Source organism: Microtus ochrogaster, unplaced genomic scaffold (assembly GCF_000317375.1).
Source record: "Microtus ochrogaster isolate Prairie Vole_2 unplaced genomic scaffold, MicOch1.0 UNK89, whole genome shotgun sequence".
Lineage (NCBI taxonomy): Eukaryota > Metazoa > Chordata > Mammalia > Rodentia > Cricetidae > Microtus > Microtus ochrogaster.
This window is the reverse complement of record NW_004949187.1, coordinates 1,429,492-1,431,342: the sequence shown is the minus strand read 5'-3', so window position 1 is coordinate 1,431,342 and position 1,851 is coordinate 1,429,492. Positions and strand designations below refer to the sequence as shown.

The following is a 1,851-nucleotide window of genomic DNA, read 5'->3' as shown; positions in this document are numbered from 1 at the left end:
CACACCAGAATACCCAGGTAGAAAATAAATCTTAAAAAGTTAATTCTTTCACCCAAGTACTAACTCTGTCCATCCAAGACTGGACAAGATCTGGTGTGTCCAGGATAGCACAGTTAGGGAGAAATAATTAATTCTGTAACTAGAATTAAGGGAGTGATCCAATCACTGTGAAAATGTGGTTGTTATGATGGGGGAGGCTAGATGTAAAGCTGTCTGTTCCTCCCTCCTTTCTTCCTCTGTCCCTCCTTGCCTTGCTCTTTCCCTTCCACCATGGGATAAGGGCCATTCTGGAAGGACAGCTCAGTAGCTAAGAGCACTTACTGCTCTTCTAGGGGACTTGAATTTGGTTTCCAGCACCATTTCAGGTGACTCACAGTCTCTTGTAACTCCAGTTCTAAGGATCCAGTGCTTTGTTCTTGGCTCCATGGGCACCACATACATGCATGCACTCACGCACACACACGCACACTCACATACATGTGTGTGTGTGCTCACACACACACACAGCCTAAAGAAAACAACTGTTTTGTAGACAACTTCGGGAGAATAAAATTGGTGAACTAAAGCCATGTGATGAATGTCTGGGCAGTTCAGGACAAAGGGGCTTAACTTCTGCCCTTCTGAACAACTCCCAGCCCTGGGGCTACCCAACAAAGACCATCTTCCTTCGGAAAAGGGTTCCCAGGGCACCTTTCATGTCCCTGTTCCTCAGGGTATAGATGAAGGGGTTCAGCATGGGTGTGACCACGGTGTACATCACTGCAGCTGCTGTGTCCTTCTGGGCTGTGTGGGAGGATGTGGGACTGAAGTATACCCCGATGAGTGTCCCGTAGAACAGGGATACCACGGAGAGATGGGAGCCACAGGTGGAGAATGCCTTTTGCTTCCCTCCCGCAGATGGGATCTTCAGCACTGTTGCGAAGATGCGTGTGTAGGAGATCAAGATGCCCATGAAGGGGGTGATGACGGGCAGTGCGCCCACAGTGTACACCATGATGTTGTTGAGAGACGTATCCGAACAGGCCAGCTTCAGCAGTGGGCTGAGGTCACAGAAGAAGTGGGGGATCTGGTTGCGGGCACAGAATGAGAGGCGAGTCAGGAGGACTGTGTGGGTCAGGGCATTTACGAAGGCTGAGGTCCAGGAGGCAGTAACCAGGAGGCCACAGAGGCGGGGCGTGATGGACGTAGTATAGTGTAGAGGGTGACAGATGGCCACGTAGCGGTCATAGGCCATGGCAGTCAGCAGGAAGCTGTCGATGCCGGCAAACCAGATGAAGAAAAACATCTGTGTGAGACAACCAGGGTAGGAGATGCTTTTGTGTCCTGACACGTGGTTGGCCAGCATCTTGGGGATGGTGGTAGAGGTGAAGCAGATGTCTACAAAGGCCAGGTTTGCCAGGAAGAAGTACATGGGTGTGTGGAGCCTGGGGTCAGTGGCAATGGCCAAAATGATGAACAGGTTCCCCAGGTCTGTGAGTAGGTACATGCTCAGGAAGACGGAAAAGAGCAGCTCCTGCTGCCTGGGGTTCTGTGACAGGCCCAGCAGCAGGAACTCAGAGACCCGGCTGAGGTTGGCGCCTTCCATGGCCGGCCTAGAATAAGTAAGAAACTGGATCTGTGCACAGTTCTGACCGAGGTTCGTCCTTCTGTCCGTCGTGCCCCCCCCCCACCAACCCCTCACCCCCGTATACCTAGATTGTATCCCTTTTTGCTCAGATGAGACCCTCACGGGGGAATTCTAGGCAGGGGCTCCACCATGAGCCACGCTCCCAGACCCTCACGGGGGAATTCTAGGCAGGGGCTCCACCCCTGAGCCACGCCCCAGCCCCTTTCTGTAGATTCTGCAGTAGA

General features: G+C 52.6%; 1 protein-coding gene across 1 annotated transcript; it reads right to left on the bottom strand.

The window, feature by feature from the left end:
- Positions 1-643: 643 nt before the first annotated feature.
- Positions 644-1,585, bottom strand: LOC101987308 (olfactory receptor 1361-like). The gene has a single exon (XM_026777892.1). It carries the CDS (start codon positions 1,583-1,585, stop codon positions 644-646), a length of 942 nt encoding a protein of 313 aa, XP_026633693.1.
- Between the last annotated feature and the right edge of the window lie 266 nt (positions 1,586-1,851).